We start from the raw sequence: 23,913 nt of genomic DNA, 5'->3' as shown, positions 1-23,913 counted from the left end.
TTTTGGCCAATTTTTTTTTATTACAACTTAAAATATTTCAAGGCACACAAACAACCAACAACGTTGGCGCCCGCACTCTTCGTACAGCCCATGAAACAACAAAACCAAAGAAATCCTTCGCCTAGGGGGCCTGCAAGAAAAGAAAAGGTGCGATTAGTGACGGCTTGGCTGACTTACGCTAACCTGGAAATTGTTCCGTCGAATTTGAATCAAAGGCAGCCCGAGCCTCTTACAACGAACACCACCTATTAATAACTGCTCATGCCATGTTCGCGGAGCTACAATTGAAACATACTGATCATGCATTTTTTGCAAGAAAATAATGACCTTTTTCATATTTTCCGATTGTTTGCGTTTGTTTCAGATCGCAAGGAACGGCTTTTGATCTCTATATTCATCACATTGGTGCCTATAGAGAGTGCTGCAAAACGGAGACAAGTGAAACATACAGGGATCTCACAGAAAGGCCTCCGACATCCATGCTTCCGCTCGAAAATGCCAATGTCGTCTAAATAGGCAAATAGAAAACAACTCACCGCTATGAATTGAAGTCTCACCATAATGCACTATTCATGCAGTAAACACTGTCGGCACCTTTATAGGATATACTGCGCTTCACCATTTAATATCTTGTAGCGTTACTTGTCCATGCTCCTCAGCCCAAATTAACTGCCCATTTATGACTTGATCATATTTAATGCTTTTATTAATTCTTTTACTTCTATAGAGACATTTTCCGCGCTTCTCTCTTTGCGACTTTGTCGCCCCAATTCCATTCCCCATGCAAAGTATACTGTAAACAGAAAGGATTAAAAAGGGAGTAAGAAAGGAGAGTAATCTGTCCTGTGCGCTATAGCTAGGGCAGCATACTCTCTTTTTTACTCCCATATAGGCATTTATTTGTGTTTAGAGTGTAGAATGCCATCTAAAATCTATGGTTTAAATTAAAGGGCTTCCCCTCTCTCTATCGCAAAGGGACACCCGCAGGGCTTGACAACTATCTGACGGCTATGCAGTTGAACGCCGCGAAGGCTACAGTTTACTAAGCTGGATTGCATTTTTGTGCAGCTACGAAGTGCTGTCAAGCAGCACAAATCCAGTTAAATTTAGTTCAGGTTCTTCTCTGCTTTCCCTATATACAGCAGCATATATTAGCATAGCAAGCCGGGGACCAGGCAGCGAGAAAAGAAAGAAAATATCGCCGGACAGTGGTCAATACCATTTTGTCAGGACTAGACAAACAAAAAAAGCATATTAGGCGCATTTACATTTTACGCAAAATATTGGTTGTGCGCTCATAGAAGATACACAGATGAACTAATCGCAATTAAACAAGCACGTGAAAGTCAAACAACACAGGGCAGGCGCTGTGTGTTCATGTCCCTGTTCAGTGGCGCCTCTGTGATGTGTAGCTTAGAATGAACCATAATTGAACAACCTTAAATTTCGGTCACAGAATTTGCATCAAATTCTCTAGTTTTTAATTTCGTCTGGTGGTAAACTTCTTGTTTAGGTAACACAAAAACAATTTACAACCGACAATTTTTTTTCTTCGAGGAGGAATTCCAAGCAGCAGCCCTGAATGTGGGCGGAGCAGCACTTGACGCTTAAGTCGTCTCTCATTACAACAAAACGCATTAAAAAATGTTCCTATACGGCATTCGTGAAGCGGCAATCTTTATCGTCTATCCCATGCATACCGCTTCATCTGCGCCTTGAACACACGACAGTGCAACGCCAAGAAGGACGGGAGAAGATGTCCACTGCGTGAAACGTATATCTTGTCCTCTACGTGTTGCGCAGATCTCCAACAATCTTGAACAAATATTTTGAAAATTGTGAAACTAAGATACTGGTATAGAAATGTTTAAGGTCCATTCTTCCGATATCTGGAAAAACCTTCCTTTTACATTGTTTCCATCACTCGCATCGAGCAGTTATGACTGTAATAGAAAACCAATGAGGAACGCTTTGGACTGTAGCAAAAACGTTAATAACAAAAAAATGCAAGCCTGCAGGCGGGAGGTTGGGGATATATTGATCGTTGTAGTAGAATCTTACAATATATGAGGAACAATGCGCTCATAATACCCTCCCTATAACGCATGTAACACCCTCCCTGCAAAGGCCCTTAAACGCTTTCCCTTTGGAAGAGGCTTTTTTCAGAACTGTTGGGTATGACGTCAGTGGTACGCCTCCAGGCTCACCGTAACCGGAATGCAGGGGCAGCGGAGAACCTCCTCCATTATACGAAGTACATGGAGGCCTGCAGTTCCTGCAGCACCTTGACGGCCTCCACGTATTGGGCAGTGGTCAACACTGCGTCTCCGCCGCCCTCAGGCGGCTCCCTGACAACACCAGACGTCTCCAGCTTGCTGGCGATGTGCTGTTTGGCGCGGAAGGCGGCCAGGTGCGCATAGTACACAGGGGCCGGGATGCTCACGCTCCTTGCACACCGGGAGTATGTGTGGCACAGGTAGAAGCTGACCTTCTGCAGGTCGTCCGCGCTGAACTTGGAGTCATCCCACACGATATAGTAGTGGGCCGGCCGGCTGGTGCCCTGCGGGAGCGCCGAGTGGTACATTTATTCACATGCGAGAATTCCAAGGGCCATGTCATGTTGTGTCGCGTCGTGTCCTGGTATGTGGTGGTGCGGTGTGGTACTGCTTGTGGTGCGATGTGATGTGGCGTGGTGTTTGCGGTTTAAATGCGCCATTACGTGCAAAGGACAGTGTTTAAACGCAATATACAAAAACCAGCAGAGCCCATGAGCACAACATGCGCTTGCCCTGCTCCTAATGCGGCATGCACAACATGTTTCTGGCTTTATCTGCCCTTAGATGCCCTCGCGCCACTAAATACAGTGAATAGCTATTATTTCATGGCTGGCTGTCATCAGTGCATTGGTCGGTCATCGTCATCTATGTCGCTGTCCCGACATCGGGACAGCATAAAAAACGAGGCATACAAGACGACACGACTATTTAAACAAAAAATCAATTTTGACCGTTTTGTGAGACTTCAAAGCCGCTTCCCGCTTTAACGTTCGAGCTAAACATCAAGCGCTTCTCTTTTCACCCAACCTTATGCATTCATTGTCTCAGTAGACGCCACCTCGAGAATAAAAACCAATGACCACATTCACATGACAGCATCACTCTGCACTGGCCCTAGAGGGCCCCCATGCGCAACTTCCGTACCGCTTCCCGAAAGTCGAACATGACGTCACAGTCACACACAGCGCTCCTGGTGGCCTCAACGTAAAGCGGAATGCTTCCGTCACAGTCTCGCGCGTAGGTGATCTCGAAGGCCATGCTTCCGTTTCCTCAAGATGTGGAAGGCCTACACCGCAGCCGCTCCTGGAATTTGTAGCGCACTGAAGACGCGACGGGCCTGTGGCGACGCCGGCGCCCGGACTATTTCCTCCGCAAATTCATAAACGAAAACATCGCCGACCATTTGTTCCCACTGACAATCGCAACAAGGGCTGAGAAGAGGACGCCTACCTGGATGCCGAAGTGGCTGCAGAGGAAGAAGTCGAAGTCCAGCGGGTGCGTGACCACCGAGTCTACGGTCGTGCCTGGTGGGACGTTGCGACACTTGCCCACACCGTCGCGGTCGTTGGCGGGCATGAACCTCGTGTGATGCCGCTTCTGGACCACGATGAACGTCAGTGGTGGCTCGTAGGTCTCGTTGGGAGACAGTTCCTTGCACGCTAGCCGGATGGCGCTCACCTGCGAGATTTGAGAGCCGAAACAAAAATGTCGGTCAAGGCTGAAAGGCCATTCGAATCATCACGATATCTACCTAGTTCAGAATGTAAACCAAACAATTTGGACGTTCATGAGCTTTGCTGTCGTACCTTACACAATTGTCCTTTAACAAAAAGTGTGCGGCGAAGAGCAGCGTTTTTTTATCAATGCTATTATCGGTTGTACTCTGGTTAAACGAGCCGTTTAAGCTATCGTTCAGTTCAACGGAAGTGCAGCTTTTCCAACTGACGCTGAAATGAATAACAGTCGGCTGCAGTTATTCGGCATACTCCGCTAAATTGAGTTCACGCGGTCAACATTCTGGATCACGTAATCGGTTTGTACATAACTCTGGGCATTGACTCCCTAGTTGACATCACTGAACTAAAATTTCTGTGCAAGCATGGTGTTTGAGTATGCCTAAAGTGAACAAGCACACAGAGCTAAGAAAATTCAGTACAGGAACGTCAGGCTTCACAGCTCAGCCGTTGTTTTCCTTGTGCCACTTCGCGGTATTTTTTTTTTCTGGCTACACTAATCCGAATATAGTTGGATACACTCAAGAATGAAGCCGCTTTTCTCCGTAAAAGGACCCCCTTCCAGTCAATGGCTTCGGCTTATTATCACGAACCCTCAAGGCTGGCAATGCGGTGAGCGCCGTGACAGTGACAATAGTCTTCCCTGTAATGGGGGAGACTAACCCCTTTCATCTACAACTCCCTACGTGGTTACCCAAGCAGGCTCATGAGAATTGGTCTACGCCTTTGGCTGCAAGATAGTCCATTCAGGGGGAAAAGCCGCTCGGTTCTTGGGTTGTATTCGACTATAATGGAAGTTGTAGTTGTACTTATATTAGACAGGATAGCAAGATGTGGCAGCCGGAAATGCCGCCGACTTGGCCGACTCAGCGGGTCAGTAGACTGGTCCAACTGCGTATCTCTACTGAGCTGAGATCTCAACAGCAGGTGGCGCTTCCTTTTATTACCCGTGCCACACGCGCACTAGAAATAACCGCAGATATTTGTAACCTTAAGTTTGCCTATGCCATTATTTTCGGAGCTGGCGCTACACGTCCAGATTTAACGACATTATTTATTGACAGATTTATTGACATTACAGATTCGCGACTAAGCAGAGGAGATTACAATCCAATAAATGACGAAATGCGAATGTTTTCTGATAATATTCTGACACCCATTTTCAATATAGGTCAGAAGAAGATAACCGTGGGTTCAATTTAGAGACAAGCTCGCCGAAATAGTAGCCAAACATGTCCCGCTTATCACGCTATCAAATCATAAACCTAACCCTTGCTTTACATGAAAGCATCAACGCATTACAAATAAGAAAAAAATGGTTGTACAAAAATACAAAGCACGAATGTTCGCCCTGCGCGCGGGGTTAAATATAAAACATACCTAAAGCAGTGTTGTTCTGGCCTTTGTGACGACAAAAAGCCCTTACTGCGCTACTTAAGAACAATAAAAGCAAGTCCTTCAAGACAATACGTCCGAACAGTGTCAGTAATGATATATCAATGCATGACGTTCACAGCACCCCCTACTTCGATGCCGAATGTCCTAAAGCATTTAACTCGTTTTTCGCATATATTTTCACCCAAGAAGATAATCCTAACATCACGTATGTACATGATTTTGGTTACCCGTACATGGCACCGGTTGACATTACACTGTATGGCTTAGTACACCTGATAAATTACCAAGTACCCTCTTTTTCTGGTGTTGATGAAATCAATTCAAAATACTAAAGAAATGCCATTTCTGTCTCCAGCATCATCTTCCTTCATATCTTTAAGCAGACAGTATCTACAGGTGAGGTTTCCACCGATTGGAAAATAGGAAATGTTGTACCGGTTTTCAAAAGTGGCAACAAACACTCGCACGAAAACTGCCCACTTGCACCTTTTTGGACTTTGCCAAAGCATTTTATCGGGTAGAACATTGCCGACAAATATCTAAGCTTTATGCACTTAAATTAAATTATTTAACTCTGTCATGGGCCCGTAGTTTTCTTTCTAATCGCCAGCAGTTCACCGTTAAAATTTATTAATTTCCTGTTTCCGATGTTACATCGGGCGTGGCGCAAGGAAGCCTCCTCGGTCCATTACTATTCTTAATTTACATTAATGACCTGCCAGCAACAATCTCATCTTAGATACACATATTTGCTGACGACTGCATTAATTATTGGCCAATAAAATTTACTAATGGCCACCTTGAACTTTAAAGTGACCTCGATTGCATAAAAGACTGGTGTAAAACGTGTCTAATGACTTTAAGCATTTCTAAGTGTAAGATAATTACTTTTAGCCGAAAATCAGTCACTTCGAATTTTCCATACCACAATAATAACGATACTTTGGCTCGGATTACGCAGTATAAGCATCTAGGCGTCCATATTTCACCAAACTTTTTAGGGCTGAACACACAACCACCACTTTCGCCAATGCTTCCCGGTCACTAGTTTTCTTTCGCCGTAACCTGCAATGCACTACCCCTCACGTGCATAAACAAGCCTACATTACTTTTGTAGCACCGCAGCTAGAGTACGCTTCATCCATCTGGTCACCTCATCAGAAATATCTAATAAGTTGGAAGCTGTCCAGAATCGGGCTTGTCGTCTCATTTCGCAAAATTAGTTATCAGTCCAGTGCAACCAAACTGAAGATCAAACTTTCGCTCCATGCATCCCTTGCAAATTCATCGCGAGACTGCCCTTTTATCTATCTTTCACAAATATGTTCATGCCACTGATTCACCGCCAGCACATCTACAACGTCCCTCCTACTTATAACATTGATTACATAATAACTACAGCTATGCCGCATTTATGGCATATATGGCATTTATGGCATGTATGGCATTTATGGCATTTATGGCATTTATGGCGCGTGGCATTCGTCTCTGGAACGATCTTCCGGACTGCATCGCCCTGCAGGGTAATCATGGCACCTTTTCCAAACATCTACCCAAACACTTCGTTGATAACGGTTAGCACGTCATTTATATACTCAGGATTCGTTTAACTTCGTTTTCAGCAGCTTGAAACTATTGCCTCTTTGGTTCCGTGGATGCACAGCTTTGCTTATTTATACCTTATATGTTTTCTTTGGCTTTTGTATAACTCTTCCTGCATTTCCCCTGTTTTTGTTACTTGACGCAGAGTTGTTTTTTTACTTTTATCCCTTTTTATGAATTGCGATATCTTATCTGAACTCACCTGTTTTTTTGTGTGTTTTGCTGTACATTTACTATGATTTTTGGATTTCTAACCTATTTTTCACTACCTTCTGTATCCCCCATTACACAATGCCTCTCCGGAGGCATAAAATATCTCTATATAAGTAAATAAATACTTAATCACGGTGAAGATACCGCCTTTTAAGGCAGTAAAAAAAAACCCTGAATATAAACTGTGTTAATGACCAATATCCCAGCAATGCTATTCAGATATAATATAAAAATTAATTTGTAGAATACGCCACTGTTCTTGCTTGACAATAGTGTAAAAGTAGAACTCGTGTGTCAGCTCAAATGATAACAGTACATATGAATTGCTGGTTAAAATAGTGTTCTTTTTGAATAAACCATTATCCTCTGGATAGTAACTTCACACAAAAAAAATGTTTTCCTGTATGCGGAATGGGGAAAAGAGTATACAGTGCTCGGGCGAATGAGTTGTGGCGAACTCAGAAGGTCGCAAAAGCCAGTTAGTCTGTCTAATGTCATTAAATACGAGTGCGTGGCACCGCGCCAATTGCGTTAAAAATTGATTTACTAAGTAATTAATGACATAAAACTTGACCGTGTGGCACCAGTATAACACCTCGAGCTGTCGTTCAGTTCAACGGACGGTCAACTGCACAGCAGTTATAATCACCCGTGTGTAAGAAGGGTGAGAGGCAGAGCGGATACGTACAAAACCGCGCCAGAGGCCTCAGTCTTGGATGTTTACCACCTTTTGAAGAGAAACGATCGAGCTGAGGTCAACTAACGCCGAGAAGACGTCTCCAGAAATGAATATCTTGGATGTCCTGAAATTATATCCCTGTGGAGATCAATTCGGTGTCGTTACGTATATGCACAGCTAGTCCCCTTCTCAAAAGACAAAGGTTATCCAATGACACTAGTGACATTGAATGCGGGAAAAACTGTCTTAACAAGATGAGCGTTTAGTGGGGACTGTATTGTAGTAGGTGCAGTTGCTTACCTCATGGTTACGGACTTCCAAGAACTGCCCCTCGCTCACTCCGTCCCTGTAGAAGACGATCCGCTCGGGCTTGTGCCTGGTGGCGCGGTAGAAAGCCAGTAGCAATTCTTTGATCATGTCCTTCAGGTCTCTGATGATTTCCACACGCGCCTTAGCCTCGGAGTCTTCAATCTGTACCCGAATGGTGGCGTGAAACTTGGACGGTACACGGTCTAGGCTTCCGACGCACGCGGCGATGGATGGCCTGACCTTGTCTCCAGGCGATGGGTGCGACACGTCTGCTCCGATGACGATCACGGGCCTATGGAACAGCTTCGGCTTCTCCTGCATCAGGAGACTATTGTTGATACCGCCCATCTTGGCGTTGATCTTCTGGCACAGGTTTTGGATGAGCGCTGCGTTGCACTTTTGGACCACGTTGTTGTCCAAGATGCATTGTGTGCGCAGGGACAGCTCAGTCTCTGCCACCTGCTTGATCTCAGCGTAGTTCGTGTCTTTTGTTATCACAGCCACAACCATCTCCAACTGCGGGTGCTGCTGGCGCTGCTCCGTGAGAACGGTCCGCATGGGCTGGCGGTTTGTGTCGAACGTGATGACCGCAAGCGGCTGCGCAATGCGCATGCCCAGTTCTTTGCCGATGCGGATCAACATCCTGACGAAGTTTTCCAGGGAATCCTTGTGCGCGATGCGGCTCACGTTGAGAACAATCCACTTTGTCATGGACATCGCCTCGTAGAAGCGCTGCCCTCGGAGATCCCACGTACCGTCGCGCGGCTTGCACATGGTGTTGTTCTCAAAAACCAGAGATGGCGGGTCGAGCACTCTGCCCACAACCTGAGTGGGTTCAGTGTTGATCTTGACGCCGAACTCTCGTAGGTACTTGCCCGAGCTGCTGACCATGTCGCGCACAGACTGACGAATCTCCTGGAAGCGCTTGGCTGGCGGCTGGGCCGTGCGCTTGATCATCTCGGCGGTCTGACTCTCGTCGAGCTTCTTCCGACAGTGCTGGCCTTCGGCCAGCTCGCACACCTCCAGAGGAATGTAGACCGGATGCGTCGGGCTACCACTCTGCACGCAAGGGAAGTTCGGGTACGACAAGCGTCTGTAGCGGCTCTGGAAGTAGTCTGCGACGGAGATCTGACTACCTTCTGATTCAAAATAGATTTCCTTCGCAGGTTCTCTCGTGATCTTGACCACTTTGTACTTGCGCGGGTACGGAAGGTGCGTCACTTTGACACGGAGTCCCTTGAGCTCCCTATTCAGGCGCACGTACTGGTTCTCGCGCAATGACCGGAAGTCCGCGGGCGTCAACACACGACGGCTGTCGCTTAAGAACCTGCACATGAAGTCGACCAGTGGAAGCGACTCGTAGAATGCTGTTGCTGACATGTCGACGTTAAGCATGGGCTTCCATTGGGCGGGTCGAACACTCGTGTAGTAGCCAAACCACACCTCCCGGCCTCCTCCGAGGTCTTTGTGCTCGTTGGGTCCAGGCGGTCTGAAGAACGAGCGCCCAACCGGTGCAAGGTTGATCGAGGGGCTGTGCCTCAAGACGATGTCGATGGCCTGGAGGACTTCCTGCGGCACAGTTTGTACGCGCTTTTGGAAGACACCATGCAGGGCGTCCAGGTTCACTGTGGCCGCGTACTGGATCTTGATTATAAACTTCTGGGATCTTTGGTCTTCCTCGAGGTCGACTGCGAATGTGCGCTCGCGGAAGTTGAGCTGGCGGCGCGTGTACAGGTTCTTGCGGCCATCGAAAGCCGGGATGCAGTTGGCCAGGTCTTGCCGGTACTTCTTTACTAGGAGCTCGATGACAATCCTGTTGATCTTCGTGCTGAGACATCGGTACTTTTTCTGCTCAGGAACCTTGGTCTCCTCGGCAGTCTCAGAGGAGATCTCGACGTCATAGTGGTAGACGCTGCCAGACGGTATCTCAATGCTGAAGTGGTTGGCAAGAAGTTGTATGGTCCGGCCCAGCTGGCCGTGGGCGGGCCGCCGCGGGAAGTGAGAGGGCAGGGTTCGCTCGAGCTCCTGCGCCGTGATTGGTGGCAATTAGAGCAGAGCATGAACAATTAAGGATGCACGCACTGTCTCGTGTGTTGAGCGTCACATAACTTTGACCGAATGGCTTCGATCTACACTACACTGCAGGACCGGTTCCGGTGAGTCTTAATGAAAAAAGCCTCCTGCACCCCGTGCGTTGTAGCGAGCCCATTAAAGGACGGCGCTTGATCATTGATATGCTCCAGTGAGAATGTTTTAAATGTTTCGTGCAAGCGAAGCTATCTGCAGTCAATATCTTAATTTCAGCGTATTCGAGACTTCCTATATCTTTTCATCACTCTTTTCATGCTCACAGGTTGGCGCTCTTCAGCCAGCCCTACCCAATCGGCCCCACCGCCGGCTGCCGACGAGTTCGGTAATTCACCCCTGTAGAATGGGGTCGGGGGGGGGGGGCTTCCTGAACTGCCGAAGAGACGCTTATTACTCGCAGTGGCCATAGCAGCTGCCTTACTTTTGAATCTAACTGTTAAGTGGAAGCCCACGGGGCCGTTGCCCCCCCCCCCCCCCGCACCTGTTACCAGGAGCGGTCATGCCCGAGGGGGAATCGAGGAATGTACGTCGAGGCGTGACGCCCGCGCTTAGGGTGAAAGGCGGCACTAATCCTTTCTGTCCCGACGCGTGGCAACCGGTGCATCGTATGCGCATGCAGCGAGCTGCGCATTCCACTGGGCTCGCGACAGCCCACGGGGACAATGCCCCCCCCCCCCCCGCACCTGCTACCAGGAGCGATCATGCCTGGGGCGGGCCCTGGGCTCCGCCCACTAGTACATACGATGCAATTGCTTTGCTATTGGTCCAAATTGGGCGAGAGCTAGATTACTCAAGCTCCGCCCAATTATCGAAGGGGTTAAAACCCGCGGGAAACGACGACTTAGACGAGCGCGCCGGGTCTCAAGCTCGGCCGTTTTAACAGCCTTTTTTAAATAGCCTTTCTTTACCAGCCTTTTCTTTAAACTGCCTTGTCATCACCACCTTGTATTTCAATCACGTCTTTAATAAATAAGTTTTGCTTTAAGAAGTTGGAATTGCTGCCCCAACCGGCAACGTGTCGCCGGACGAAGACCTGAAGTACTCTTCGTACTGCTAAAAGACGTTCCCATCGGTAGGAGGGCAGAGGAAAGTTTAACTGGTGCCGTGACCAGGATCGTCTGAGCGGCTTCCTGCAGAGCGGTTGGAGGCAGTACCTTCCGGAAGATTGACGGAGCACAAAATCTTGGGGAGAAGCCCCGGGGACCAAAGTCCAGGCGAGGTCTCGGAGTCAAGGCTCCACGTCAGCGCTGACAGCGAGGAAGCGGACCGACGGAGCGGAGCGCGGCGACTTCGGCGGCATCTGTGGCTGGCGGCTTCATCGGCCTGGAGGACGTGACGGGCACCGCAGTGAACACCGGTGGGACTCCCACCCCTTCCGCCACCAGCTCAACGTGAACAGCGGAAAGACACCGACCCAGCGCAGCACGAACAAGAAGTCTGCAGAACACAGGTGGGCCCTTTCCCGTTTTCTCCGGGAACGCGATGTCAGTCACTACCCGAGCACAGAGGCTGCGCGTGGGAAGTCGAAACGCTAGTGACACGGACTCTGACGGGGAAGACACGGAGAACGTGACGATTATGGATGGGCAGAGAGCTAACACCCCGGCGAGTGACAGCAGCCAGGGTAGCGCGCGCTTGAGGGAGCAGGAGCTCGAGATTGAAGCTCTTAGGCTAAAAATTCAGCTCCAGACGCTGATTCAGAGAGGTAAGGGCACCTCGGGAAATGGCAGCAGAAGGGAAAAATTGGGTCGGCACGCGGATGATCTAAGGGCAGTCCTCGCGCCAATGCCACAGTCGGAAGACCTCATTCCTGCTTGGTTCAAAAGCGCCGAAAATATGATAAGGGCCTGCGAGATCCCGAATGACATCGCGGGGCCAATTATAATGCCCTTCCTGAATGAAAAAACTCGGGCACTCGTGGCTAACCAGTCGGTCGACACGGTAATGAGTTTCGAGAAAATTCGGGAGCTAGTACTCGCGGTGCTCAGATTGACTGCTGAAGAATACAAGCGGAGGTTCTACACTTGTAGAAAAGATGCCGAAAGCTGGGGTCAGTTTGTCACCCAATTGGACGTAACGCTTGGATACTACTTGCAAAGTAGGAAAGTGAGAACATTAGAGGACGTTCGGGCCTTAATGGTGGCAGACCGCGCTAAGCAGACTATGCCGGACAAAATGCGCGAGTACATTCTCCAACAGGAGACAGATAAGTGGTTGAAACCCAAGGAGCTTGCGCAACTTGCCGAACAATATGAAGACAGTAGGCGTGGGCGCCGTCAAGGGGCTGCAGAGGAGCCGAAAAAGTATGAGGCAAAGCCGCGCGAGCCACGGAACCAAGGAAATCGATCCAAGGACGAACACAGGGAACCGCCAAAATGCTATGGCTGTCGTAAATTCGGTCATGTGCAGTGGAACTGCCCACAGAAGAGGCCCAATGTAGGGTCTGGTGATGATCTAGGTCGTCACCAGCAGGACGCAAAGATGACAGCGAGAGCCGCGGTCGAATCCGTAACGCGAGCTGAGGGTATGTATGGGCGCGTCCCTCAAGGCCCATTAAGAATCCTTCAAAAGGCATGGACAGGGAACTGGACACCACCTATGGGCCTAAATAAGGCTACGTCAGAGTTTCTGATCAAGCTGCGGCAGCAAATGGCTGAAGTAGCAGGGAGGGTAGATCACCAAATCAAGCAGCTGCAGAAAGCGTATGCGGAGAAATACAATCTAAGGGCACGGGCCAAAGGGTTCTGTGAGGGTGACGAAGTCCTCGTGTTAGATACGAACCAGCAGAACAAGATGCGACCTAAATGGTTGGGCCCAGCAACGATTAAAGAATATAGACGACCCGATAGCTGTGTTGTCAAGTTCAGAGATGGTTCTGAGCGATGGGTGCACGCCAATAGACTGAGAAAGTATTACGCCAGAGTAAACAACGTAGGCGTAATTTTTGAGTCTGACGGAGAGTTTGGGGATATAAAAGGTGTTCCGGAATTGCATACTGGGAGTTGCACCTTTGAATCCACACTACATGAGTCCACGCATCTGACCCAGGAACAAATCAGGGAGCCGCCTGTGCTAGGTAGATGGATCGGACATCGCGGGCCAAGGAACGTACGGGACGGTGGCCCAACCTGAGTGTGTGTGTGTGAGTGCTTGTGGACTGACATCTCAAGAGCATTAATGATGTACTCCTTGTGTGATGAGTTTAGACTGTTATTTGCTCGCAAAGAGAAAAATATGTAAATCTGAGTGTAGATGCATGCAACAAGATATCCTTGTGAACCTACTCTTTTCGCTATTGCCATAAGTAGGATGTGAAGTGCCCCTCCTTGGTTTGTGTTTTTTTTTGTGCTGGTACTTGTGCTTTCGCGCGTTTTGTATGTTGTTGAAGGCCGGATGCTTTGTGCTATTGTGGGCTTCGGTATGTTGTTTGTACAACAAGTGTCCCCCCAACATTCTTGGTGGGGAGGTGTTAAGTGGAAGCCCACGGGGCCGTTGCCCTCCCCTCCCCCGCACCTGTTACCAGGAGCGGTCATGCCTGGGGCGGGAATCGAGGAATGTACGTCGAGGCGTCACGCCCGCGCTTAGGGTGAAAGGCGGCACTAATCCTTTCTGTCCCGACGCGTGGCAACCGGTGCATCGTATGCGCATGCAGCGAGCGGCGCATTCCACTGGGCTCGCGACAGCCCACGGGGACAATGCCCCCCCCCCCCCCGCACCTGCTACCAGGAGCGATCATGCCTGGGACGGGCCCTGGGCTCCGCCCACTAGTACATACGATGCAATTTCTTTGCTATTGGTCCAAATTGGGCGAGAGCTAGATTACTCAAGCTCCGCCCAATTATCGAAGGGGTTAAAACCCGCGGGAAACGACGACTTAGATGAGCGCGCCGAGTCTCAAGCTCGGCCGTTTTTAACAGCCTTTTTTAAATAGCCTTTCTTTACCAGCCTTTTCTTTAAACTGCCTTGTCATCACCACCTTGTATTTCAATCACGTCTTTAATAAATAAGTTTTGCTTTAAGAAGTTGGAATTGCTGCCCCAACCGGCAACGTGTCGCCGGACGAAGACCTGAAGTACTCTTCGTACTGCTAAAAGACGTTCCCATCGGTAGGAGGGCAGAGGAAAGTTTAACTCTAACCGACAGACAAATCTGAAAAAAAAATACGCAGCAGCGCGAGGCGTAGAAATGCGCGTGCGTGAAACAGTCGCTGAAAAGAGCTCGCCAACCTTCGCTCGGGATTGTGGCTTCTGTGCTCAATGTAGAAATATATGGTTCAGGTGTTTATGACGAGAGAACATAGTGGTTGAGCTAGGTTATATACACGGCTGGTCAAAAGTCTCCGGGCCACAGGGCTTGCTTCTTTTGAGCAGTATATCATGGCATTTAAGACGCGAATAAAGCTATCAAGGTTCGCAGAGAACAAAAGCCTCTTCCGCCCTCAATGGATATTTTGAGTATTTGAGGGTGTCAACTCTGCCTAATTATACAGCTCAAAAACAGTCCCTGTGGCCTGGGAACTTTTGTCCGACCCTGTACTTTCCTCAGAATATATTTCAGATCCCTGTGCTATCTTGCGCACATATGACATGGACGATCGGGACGATTGCAAAATCAAGGAACCGCACTGCGTGGTGGGTGTGTTCATCAAAATCGAGACAGTAATTACTAGTTTTTTGCCTGCCTTAACTTATTTATTCAGGGAACCAAGGACATGGTGGCGCAAGAGCTGTAGAAGCATTTCTTGCAAGCATTATAAACCACTCAAAGTTCAACTGTGGGCGGTTTTGAATGTTTTTAGACGTGGCATTATGTTCCACTACGCATCACATTTCTTAAGTCCTTTCTCTGCGCCTCAGAAACCGTTTTTCAAAATCCTCAGTAGAAGCCCTTTAAAACAGCAAAAACAAAGAACGCCGAAACTAAAACTGGGTTTCCCTTAAAGTGTGACATCGAGACAGAAGCTTGCGTCATGCATACTGTCACAGAACCTCTCGGCGCGTTGACTGAATAAACTGGAGACCATAAGCGACCGACCACTGTTTGTGTGAAGTGACCATAGACAGAGGTCTTATTTTTTTTTCTTGAGCAAACTCAAAGAAAATATCGAGGGGCATGCAGCTGGTGACGTCACAGTACAATGTCTCCCACAGAAATCTTCCCTATTTCTGAGCAAGGAAGGCGACACGCTGAACCTGGTGAACAGCCTAGTCATCAGCAGAATAACTTACTTCCATATCACCGCATGCTGAAAAGTGAAGAAAATCAGGCAGAGGTCCTAATCAAAGGAGCCTACAAGACAGCTTTGGGCTTACCCAGAAACACGTCGAACGACAAGCTGGCAGAACTGGGGCTGCAAAACACGTTCGACGAGTTAAGCAGGGCACAAGTCATGTCAGAGATACAAAGGCTAAGGAACTCGGCAACAGGGAGGGAGCTCCTACGGAGGTTGAACTATAAGGGGGTCCACGACATAGAGGATAGATCGGCAGACATCCCAGACGAAATACGTCGAACCTACCAGGTTAGCCCTATACCCAGGAATATGGATCCAAATCTACACGCAGCCAGAAGACAGGCAAGAGCTGCATATGTAGAGGCGAAGATAGCCACACAAGATCAGGTAGTCTACACTAACGCCACTCTGTACCCGTGGACTCGTAGCCAAAACATCAAGAAAACGGTATCGGTTGTCACAACAAAGGAGGTTTGCCTCATCAGCGGCGCATCCACGAGAGATGGGACGATAATTAAAGCAGAGGAGAAAGCCGTAGCTCTAGCGGCAGCCCAGGCTTATCGCACCAACAAATCTCTCACAATCACAACAGATTCCCAAGAAGCGTGCAGACGCTACATGGTAGGAAGAATCAACAAGAAAACACTAAGAATTCTCTTGAAAACGCAGCGAACCAACGAAAAGATCAACATAGGATCTACTGGGTGCCGGGACACGCCGGAATCGAAAGCAATCTGAAGGCGGACAAGCTAGCTCGCGAGCTGACTATCCGAACTGGTGCGTCAAATGCCTCGGACGGCCCGGAGATGACGGTAGAGCTCACGTACGCTGCTATCCTCAACCTCATCAAAGGCAGAAGACGCAAATACCCCCGCCACATCCTCTGCTAACACAACATGAAGCGACATGTTGGAGAAGACTCCAAACAGGAGCCTTCCACAACCTTCACATTCTACATAAGATGTATCCGGAGCAGTATAGGGATGCATGTCCGTGGTGCGGGGCAACCCCCACGCTGTATCATATCACACGGGAATGCATACACAATGTAGCTTTCCGAGGTAATAAAGAGCGAAGTGTGGAGCAGTGGGAACCGGCTAACCAGCAGCCAGCTCAAGGTCCTAAGAGACCTAGTGAGCCACGCATGCCGGATGGCCAGGTACAGTGGTGCCTTGGACTAGGAGCGCCAACCACCCTCAACCTGGAAGACATCGGCAATCTTCGAGCAAGCAGCAAGACTCCTTTATTACAGCACTAAAGTTTATTCACTCACTCACACACTCGTCGCGATTGGGGCGACAAAATTAGAAAAATTTAATCCTCATGAAACAAAACCGGCGCCCGGCGGCGAAGCTCGGCAAAAGGAACTACCGTGGAAAATTCGGCATTCGTGGAGGTCGGAAGGACGCGCCAGCCGCTCATTAACAGCGAAAGATGAGCAACATACGGGACTCTTTCTTTGAAAAGAGAATGTGCAGAAGCATAATTTATAAGAATAAACAGCTACGGCCCAAGGAAACATCAGTTTGCCAAAGTGGATGTTTGGACTCGACGATGGCTCATTTAGCTTGGAGTAAAAGCTTATTTAACGAGTGACTGAAAAAGACAATACACTCACCGCGATGGCTCACTGGTTAGAACGCTCGGCTGCTGATCCAGTTTCCCAGGTTCGAACCCGACCGCACCGGCTGCGGTTCTTTGGAGAGAGAATACGCTAAGGCGCCCGTTTGCTGTTCGTTTCCAGTACACGTTAAAAATCCCCAGGCGGTCAAAATTGTCCCGTAGCCCTCCACTACGGCACTACTTCACTTCTTCTTTCACCCCCCCTTTGTCCCTTCCCTTATGACGGATTACGGATATCCACCGATATGTGAGACAGGTACTGCGCCATTTCCTCCCCCCCACCCCCGGATAAAATTAATGTGGATGGGGAAAGAATGCGCAGTATGTCTCACATATCGTTGGACACCTGAACCGCGCCGTAATGGAAGAGATAAAGGAGGGAGTGAAAGAAGCAAGGAAGAAAGAGGTGATGTAGTCGAGCGCTCCGGAATAATCTCGACCACCAGGGTACACCCGCCCCGGTGGCTCAGTGGTTAGGGCGCTCGACTACTGATCCGGAGTTCCCGGGTTCGAACCCGGCCGCGGCGGCTGCGTTTTTACGGAGGAAAAACGCTAAGGCGCCCGTGTGCTGTGCGATGTCAATGCACGTTAAAGATCCCCAGGTGGTCGAAATTATTCCGGAGCCCTCCACTACGGCACCTCTTCTTCCTTTCTTCTTTCACTCCCTCCTTTGTCCCTTCCCTTACGGCGTGGTTCAGGTGTCCAAACATATATGAGACAGATACTGCGCCATTTCCTTTCCCCCAAAACCAATTAATAAATAACACCAGGGTACCTTTAACCTGCACTGACATCGCACAGCACACGGGAGCCTTAGCGTGTTGCCTCCATAAAAACGCAGCCGTCGCGGTTGGGTTCGAACTCGGGATCTCCGGATCAGTAGCCGAGCGCTCTAACCACTGAGCCACCGCGGCGGGTTGGATCAGCCCAGCTAATCCAGAATATACAAAGCGAAAGCGATATTGAGCTCTCCACTGGCCCACAGAGTCGGTTGTGTGCCTTTAGATTCGTGAAAAAACGGTCTTTGCCAAGTTGTCAACGCCAATGAACTATGAACGCCGTCGGCTCACTTGTTTTGTTTACTTTTCGAGGGAAGGAAATGGCACAGTAATCATCTCGCATATCTCGGCGGAACCTCTAACCGCGCCGGCAAGGAAGGCATAAAGGAGGGAGGCAAAGAGGAACGAGAAAACAAAATTGAAAGTTGGATTTTGAGGAAAGGCGCGGCGGTGCGCAGCGGCGGAACACTTGTGGCTCGGTGCTACCAGTGGCGCATGCGCAGTAATGGGTAGAGAGCGAGAGAGAAAAATGGGCCGTGTGTCATCACTGCTCCTCGTGCATGCGCAGCACGGCTCTCCAGGAATCATGCGAAACTGCGCAACCTGCGGCCAGTAAAGCTTTCGCTTTATAAACAAATATTTCATACGCTGGCAACACAACACTCGGCCGCCGGCGTATATGTACTGAACCCAAAGGCTAAACCTGACGACGCACCAATTGCTTGAGCCAACCTTTATCCAGGCCATGACTGAGGCCCTGAACCTCACAGAAGAAACTGTGAACATTGAAAATTGATTTTCAGGGAAAGGAAATGCTGCTGTATCTTTCTCACATATTGGCGGACACATGAAACGCGCCATAAGGGAAGAGAAAAAGGAGGGCGTGAAAGAGGAAAGGAAGAAAGAGGTGCTGTAGTGGAGGGCTCCGGAATAATTTCAGTCACCTGGGGAGCTTTAATGTACACTGACATCGCACCGCACATGGGTGCCTTTGCGCTTCGCCTCCACCGAAATGAAGCAGCGCGGTCGGATTCAAACCACTCATTTATATGCGGTTGTTACGTCGCAAACTTATAACTTATAACCTAACTTATAACTTATAAACTTATAAACGAAGCGGTTTATAACGAAACTAATATAACGAAGAAATTATGATTGCACGTGGAAGCTCGGCCTACAGGGACTATGACGAAGCTACAGTATAACGAAGTAATTGCCGGAAACCTTCAACTTCGTTGTAAAGAGGTTCAACTGTATTTGGACCGCTGGCATAACTAGCTGCACAGCATGGTTTATAACGATATAATGGATATAACGAAGGAATTACGATTCCCCTCGGGAGCTCCTTCAACACTGCATATAACAAAGCAAAAGCCGGGAACGAACTTTCAGCTTCGTTATAACGAGGTTAAACGAGCTACATGGCATGCCTCAAGATGAAGCCCTTTCCGTGAAACAGTACGCACCTTGATCCTGACATCGTCACCCGGAGTGGCCTGGTCGCCAGCTTCGGAGGTTTGCTGTGTCTCCGCAACGGGCGGCGTGCATGGTGGCGACGGTGGTAGGGCAGCTGCTGCCGGCTGACTGCCACTCACGGCGGCTGCTGCGGATGCAGGCCGGGGGTTGCTGGCAGCTACGTTGGCGGAACCCGAGGCGGCGGCGGCCCCGTTGCTGGGACGGGAGGCGCTGGGCTGAGCGCTGGGCTCCGCGGCCGTGGTCGGGCCGCCGCTGACGGCGCGCGGCTGCGGGCTGGCCGCGGCGCCCTGCTGGAGTGCTTGCGCGAACGAAACCCGCGAGGGACCGGCGGGCGACGGAGCAGGAGGGGTGGCTTGGTTGCCACCGCTGGCCGAAGGCACCGCTGCGAGCCGAAAATGCATATTTAACGTCGGCTCTATATATCGGCTGCGTTTGCGATCATAGCGATCGTTACGACACGCATATATACACTGCCGAAAGCAGAAGACTGGACAGCCGTCGCCGGAGCTCCGTTGGTAGAGCACCGGACGCGAAATTCAGAGGTCGTGAGTTTCGGATCCCACCGGCGGCATGTGGTTGCTTTTCTTCTGCTTTCTAATGAATTATCTTTAAAAAGGTTCGCTTCTTTATGGTGGTTTAAAGTCGCAAAGGGACTATTTAAAAAGTAATTGCCCTATTAAGCCTCCATTGATGAACACCAAAAATTATTTAAGAAAGCATCCCCTAAGTTTCTTGGTTTCGGTGACTGTTGGCTTCCGTCATGTCATAACGAGCACCTCTTGTCCCTTCCCTCGTCTGCTCAACGGGAAAAGACAGCTGGTATAGAGTACTTAGTCGATGGTTTGATCGAAAGCCGTCTGGTCAGGTCAGCACAGAGGTCAGCAGAATCAGTCTTCGGTTTACTGACCATGTTAAAGTGCGCAGCTGACTGCAATTAACATATTTGACATGGTCAGTGACCGAAAATGCAGTATAGAGTGGTCGAAAGCATATGTCGCAACAGCCGTCCCAACTCAGACAGCTGTGCAAGCCGATAGTGGCATGCACCGTGACTAAACCCGACCAAACCCGCAGCGACCCCAAACAGCGTCGTAAACCCTTTGCACTGAAGAACTGAGTGCTCGGCCCTAGCTGGCGCACATGGTCTTAATTTTCACACAAACGGGATCAGCCCTCCCCCACAGCAACAAAGAAGCGATAAGCCCCGCCGTATTCAATAAATTTGCGACACACGCGCAAGCTTTCAATATAGTGCGCTATTTGAGAAGAAAAAAAACAATTTTCAATTTAACTTGGCTAACCCTGGAATACAGCGTAAAGCAAGGACGCTTGATGAGTGTCTCAGGCTCGTCCATGGCAGCGCCTGCATGGACAGCCGTTCTATAGCATATACCCACACACCCAGGTGGCTTAGACGCACTATCACTGGGGCTTAGACCCCCATCGAATGTTTTTAAGCGCAAAGGTGAACCCAAATCTCACCCTGTGTAAAAGGCCAAAGATCAGATGTCAACTAAAGGTCATGGGTCAAGGTCAGGGGTCAAGAGTTCGACCCGTATCTGTACCCCGCACGGTCATGCACGGCTAAAGTGGTTGGGCTGAAGGTCGTTCAAGGCTATTCTCCGGCCTATGGGACGACTCCTTTACCAAACGTGGTGAAGCTTTTCGCTTCGTGTTCAACTGCAGTGACTTCTTTCATTTCTTTCATTTTAGAGCGCAGCTCGCCCGTTCCTGAGTTCCGCGTCGTAGCCGGTGTAACATGCCAGCCGACAGGTGACGTGTTACTCAGTGTGACAGGTGTCGTGTTGGCAGGGAGCAGCAGAGCGAAGCGCCACCTGCCATCGCGAGAGGAATGGACAGCCGGAAGGCAGCTGCTACGGGACGATTCCGGAGGGTGGCTAGCAACATAACACGACACCTGCCAAGCGGTAGCAGGCGGCATGCGAAGAGCTGCGCTCAACTTTCGGATTACCGTCTGTCGCAATCGGCCTTCAATTTTTTTTTTCATTTATATATCGGCCGTAAAGAATACACGTTTCTTGCCGCGGATAACGCTTGCTGTCACGAAGAATGTCAGCACATGCTGGTGGCGGGAAACTCACTTCTCCAATTCCTTTTTTTTCCTCAAAATCGACGCAGTCCAGAACATCGTCAGCGCCAATGCCAATGATCACAATGAACGCGGCGGTGGCGGTTGAATGACGTCATAGCTGTCACGTGGTTTCTCCTCGGTTCAAGGTCAAACTCTCGTACACAGCGAAGCAGCTACGCAGGGTAGTAGTAAAGCCTTCGCTTCACGGGAAGGGGACGATGAAGTGGCTGAATGGCCCTAATGAGCAATGATGCAGGGGCTCTCGCATATGTGGCGAAGGCTGCTTGCCACCGGGAGTACCTGTTGCTAAACCGTCGTCATCGCTTCAGATGACGCGGCTGTTGAGACGCGCGTCCTTTCTTCCCAGCTTTCCTCTCATATCTCTTTTAACTCTCCTACTGTCTGCACGTGGCAGCGATTATCTGCCCGTGGCAGCGACTGTGGATCAGCTTGAACCAGTGATCGGGCCTGTCGCTTATCATTATTCCCTCAGTCGAAACAACAACAGCAATACCGTGCCACTCATCGCGCCACAAAGCGGGACGCCAAGCTGTTAATCCCGCTTGATTTAACCCGTCAGCCCCATAGGTTGCACACTCTAACCTTGAAACAAAAGACACGCTGTCGCGATAAATAGGGATCACAATCCGGAGAAAGAGACATTTGCTGAAAATAAAAAATTGATTTTTGAGGAAAGAAAATGACGAAGTAAAAATCTCGCATATCTCGGTTTACACCTGAACCACGCCGGAAAGGAAGGGATAAAGGAGGGTGTGAAAGAAGAAATGAAGAAAGAGGTGCCGTAGTGGAGGGCTGCGGAATAATTTCGACCACCTGGGGATCTTTAACGTGCACTCACATTGCGCAGAACACTCGCCTTTGCGTTTCGCCTCCATCGAAACGTGGCCGCCGCGGTCGTATTCGAACCCGGGTTCCCCGGAAGAGTAGCCGAGCGCACTAACTACTTATCCACCGCGGCGGGTAATGCGGATAGCCCATGCCAAAAATGCGGTGGAAACAGAGTAAGGACGCTGAAACACGATGCCCGAAAGACGCGGGTTCAATCTCGGCCGCGGAGGTCGAATTTCGATGGAGGCGAAATTCAGAGGCCTGTGTTCTGTGCGATGTCAGCGCACGTTAAAGAACCCCAGGTGGTCGAAATTTCCGGAGCCCTTCACTACGGCGTCCCTCATAGCCTAAGTCGCTTTATGACGTTAAACCCAAAGAAACCATAAAGGAATCGTAAATGCGCTGAAGAGATTGTTGTGCGGAGCTCCAGAGGGATTGCTGTGCACCAAGAAGAACGGGCTAAAACGAGACAGCAGCGCTCGGAAACGTGCCGTGGATCAAGGCACTGACCAAGCGGAAGAGCGTTCCACAGCACCCGCCCCGTGTCAGGTCAGCAGCATGGCCGGAACACACAGGCGCACGGGCGACGCGTGCAGCAGCGCGTGCTCGAGGAGCGTCGAGACGAACAGTGCGCGTGCGCAAGGCGAACGTTCGGCAAGGCATTCACGGCAGGAACGCGCCGCCGGTCACAAATGCGCGGCTCGGCTGGACCCCTTTTTTTATAGGTCCTCTCAGAAGAAAAAACGACGTGATCCGAAGCGACGCGATCCTTTGTATTGGGTTATGCGTTTCAGTTAGGTACTTCACATAACCTGTTAGCACTGACGTTCGTAGCATCCCTGGAATTTGATAATTTTGTTCATTTCGCATACATTCTATCGTATAGCAATGCTACCGTACATCAAGTATTCCCGAGACAGCAGCATTAATGCAAAACGTTGCTTGTGCTAACAAGAGAGACTAATATTAATGATATCGAAAGAGTGCATTGTCCACAACGCAGGTTGGAGCTTGAGCAAGCTGAAGGCGTTGCAATTTCACTAAGCGTGCGGGCTTTGTTCGAACAAAGCAAGGCTCTTCGCAGCCCGAGGGCAGAGCGCCCATTACCGGCGTTGCATATCGCGACACTGTACGAACCACGAGGACGGCAGACGCGCAGTCGTACGCAGTCCAAAGGCCACTTCACATAGGAGCGAAAACGCTAGCAATTTGTGCCGCCGCGGCGCACAAAGCCGTTTCGAGACGTCGCGGAGCGTCGAACGGCCAGATCGAAGAGATTCAATAAATGTGCAAATTCTTCGCTGCAACGCGCCGCTCTATCGCTCTGCTCGCTCATTTGCTTGCACGTGAACCAACCTTAACGCGATTAGAAGTCTGCCGAGGTCGCTTCGGCTCAACCGAACCAGGTATTTTTTTTTCTCTCAAGTCACGGTCAATCACGCTCACATAAAAACGATGGTGCATAATAGCGAAAACAAACGGGTAACGAAGCTCGTGCATTTCGTTCAGCCTTCTCACAAAAATATCCTTTAGAACACAATCATCCTAGCCCACGAGGTTAGGCCTAAAGCGACCAGCAAGTGACGCCAGATGAACAAAGGGATCGAGCACCGAAACGAGACTGCGGCGGAGGCCACAGAACCGGAATGAAATTCGCTACGCACCTGGAGGTCTAGCAGCTGAGTCGTTTTTCTTCTTGTCTTTGCGCTTTCCTTTCCCCATTTAGATAGCAGGCCACAAACACAAATGGCAATCACCGGAACGGACGTCTTGACTGCCTGT

General features: G+C 49.6%; 1 protein-coding gene across 1 annotated transcript; it reads right to left on the bottom strand.

The window, feature by feature from the left end:
- Positions 1–23,913, bottom strand: LOC144102262 (protein argonaute-2-like). The gene is made up of 6 exons (XM_077635566.1): positions 23,796–23,913; positions 19,181–19,572; positions 7,983–10,016; positions 3,507–3,734; positions 2,208–2,560; positions 1–130 (listed from the first exon to the last, which is right to left on the bottom strand). The coding sequence occupies exons 1-5, from the start codon at positions 23,851–23,853 to the stop codon at positions 2,246–2,248; spliced, it is 3,027 nt and encodes a 1,008-aa protein (XP_077491692.1). The 5' UTR covers positions 23,854–23,913; the 3' UTR covers positions 1–130; positions 2,208–2,245.

Source organism: Amblyomma americanum, chromosome 8 (assembly GCF_052857255.1).
Source record: "Amblyomma americanum isolate KBUSLIRL-KWMA chromosome 8, ASM5285725v1, whole genome shotgun sequence".
NCBI classification, from domain to species: Eukaryota; Metazoa; Arthropoda; class Arachnida; order Ixodida; family Ixodidae; genus Amblyomma; species Amblyomma americanum.
Note: the sequence above shows the minus strand (reverse complement) of the source record. Positions and strands in the feature narration are given on the sequence as shown.